This window comes from Salvelinus fontinalis, chromosome 40 (assembly GCF_029448725.1).
Source record: "Salvelinus fontinalis isolate EN_2023a chromosome 40, ASM2944872v1, whole genome shotgun sequence".
In the NCBI taxonomy this organism is placed as follows: domain Eukaryota; kingdom Metazoa; phylum Chordata; class Actinopteri; order Salmoniformes; family Salmonidae; genus Salvelinus; species Salvelinus fontinalis.
This window is the reverse complement of record NC_074704.1, coordinates 11,984,715-11,987,214: the sequence shown is the minus strand read 5'-3', so window position 1 is coordinate 11,987,214 and position 2,500 is coordinate 11,984,715. Positions and strand designations below refer to the sequence as shown.

The following is a 2,500-nucleotide window of genomic DNA, read 5'->3' as shown; positions in this document are numbered from 1 at the left end:
CAAGCTCCTGCACGTCATCTCTAGCTAACACCTTTGCTAACAGGTATTGTGTCAATTTAAAACTTGCAAAAGACAGTTCATGGAATTGTCAATTTAAAGACATTTATCCAATTAATTCATGACTTTATTTAGCTAACATTAGATAGTTAATCCATAGATTCCTACCATTGCCTCAATTCGGCAGTCTGATGGGAGTTATGACTCATACTGTGGTACTCTATTTGATGGATTCTACAGGATTAGAAATGGTGACCAGCGGTCAGAAAATCCCCTAATAAAGTGGCTGTAAATAAAAAACGTCTAAATGAATAGAGTGACAGTAAAGCAGTGATGCTATGTGTTCGCTAAGTAGTTAGCTGAAGTTCACTAGGATTGTGTTCGTTTTTCACTTTGATGGCGAGCTTTCTGTGCTGCTAACATTCACTCCCAGTCATTCTGAATGCGGAGGCTGGTCGTTTCTTAAATAATGGCGCAAAGAGTTCTGGGATATTATAATCCTTTAGTTTTAACCTGTATATTCTGAATCCAGGCATGGGTTCTAGGTTAGGACAATGTAATTATTTCAAATTAGAAATAAAAAATTAATTGGACCAGCACCATTGTTGATTCTACAGGATTATCATTGAAAACTTGACCAGCGGTCAGGACATCAAGTAATAAAGTGGCTGTAGATCATTTGAAAAATGTTTAAATAAGTGCTATGTGTTCGCTGAGTAGTTAGCTGAAATTCACTATGATTGTGTTACATTTTTACTTTGATTTCAAACGTTCTGTACTACTGACATTCACTTCCAGTCATTTCTGCTCCGGTGCTGGACCCATGAATGTGTTTATTTTCCACCGCTCAGAGTGGTTATTACATTGTCTTAACCTGTGTTTCTTTCCTACGGTAGTTATGGGTACACTCAAAATGGCTGCCAGACCACCCCATTATGTCATCATTGCCTTGGAATGGGGACTTCCGTTCTATTCATTCTAGTTCTAAGGTCAATACTCCCAAAAGGCAGCCTGAAAAGTAGCTAAATTTGTAGCTAGATTTTACTGATAAAAGTTTCTGGATGGTTCTGAAAACTTGCTAAATATAGCGACAAAGTCACTTTTATTGACAAAACTGGTCTGATCTGATACAAAAGTATTGATGTTTCTATCAAAGTAAAAATATAATGTGATTGATGACGTTTGAAGCTTTGGACGTCACACAACCATCTAAGACAGTACAGTGTGAAGACTGAAACTGCTTCTCCAATAGAAGTCCCTGATCACAGTTGTAGGCGATGAATACTTTTTATTTCTCTCATTGACTTCTCAAACCCCAAACCCTGGCCTGATCTGATTGGTCTATTTTGCAAGCGTTCCATATTACGCCTCTGGGTTTAGAAAACGTGCAACCATTTTCCCAGGGTGTTGGAACTGCTGGACAGAGAGCGCCGACCTCTGCTGTACACTTTTTGTTTATCTAGTTTCATCTAGAAAGATCGCTCAGGGTGTAGAACCACACAGCAGAGGAATCTATCTTGAAATCACAGCACACCACTATTGATTGGGCTCCCGAGTGGCATAGCGGTCTAAGGCACTGCATCTCAGTGCTAGAGGCGTCACTACAGACACCCTGGTTTGATTCCAGGCTGTTTCACAACCGGCCGTGATTGAGAGTCCCATAGGGCAGAGCACAATTGGCCCCAAAGGCTTCAGAAAGCCTCCCACCAGTAGTTGTTTGGTTAAGTAATTCTCTCTCTCTCTCTCTCTCTCTCTCTCTCTCTCTCTCTCTCTCTCTCTCTCTCTCTCTCTCTCTCTCTCTCTCTCTCTCTCTCTCTCTCTCTCTCTCTCTCTCTCTCTCTCTCTCCTCACAGGTCTTCATTTCACTCTACTGGGGAACCTAGAGGTCAGAGGTTGCCCCAGGGGCTTAACAGCCAAAGGGGGACAACGATGTGATGATATAGATGAGTGTAATGAGTGGGACAGTGCCCCACCCTGTGGAAGTAATGCCACGTGTTACAACACATTTGGAAGCTTCTACTGTCACTGTCTACCTGGGTTTGTATCCACAACGACTTTCAAGTTTACTCCTCTCACTGGGGAGTGTAAAGGTGAGTATTCAAATGTGTGTGTGGGTGTGTGTGTGTGTGTGCATGCGCGTGTGTGTAAATGCTACATGTCAAAGGACTTAAACATTGCTTTTGTAGTATCTCCTTATATTCTCTGTTCAGGAAGTTGTCCAATAGAAAAGTGTTTTTGTTGCAAAACGTTTCGAACACACCCCATATTTCCTTCTCTCTTCAGACCTCAATGAGTGCCTGGAGAAACCACAGGTTTGTGGCAGCAACACCATTTGCCTCAACACCATCGGGGGCTACATCTGCCAGTGCCAACCTGGTTTCAGATCTAACTTAACCAACGTCACTAGACACTGTGAGGGTGAGTCCAACAAGAGAGAATCATTGTGTGTGTGTGTGTGTGTGTGTGTGTGTGTGTGTGTGCATGTGTGGGTGGGTGTGTGTGT

General features: G+C 42.3%; 1 protein-coding gene across 2 annotated transcripts in view; it reads left to right on the top strand.

Annotated features, from left to right (window-relative positions):
- Positions 1 to 2,500, top strand: part of LOC129839517 (adhesion G protein-coupled receptor E5-like) — a 42,977-nt gene that overhangs the window by 12,788 nt on the left and 27,689 nt on the right. For both annotated transcript variants that reach the window (XM_055907024.1, XM_055907023.1), the window contains exons 2-3: positions 1,851 to 2,087; positions 2,281 to 2,415. In XM_055907024.1, coding sequence (XP_055762999.1) covers positions 1,851 to 2,087; positions 2,281 to 2,415 — 372 coding nt within the window. The remainder of the gene's footprint in view (positions 1 to 1,850; positions 2,088 to 2,280; positions 2,416 to 2,500) is intronic.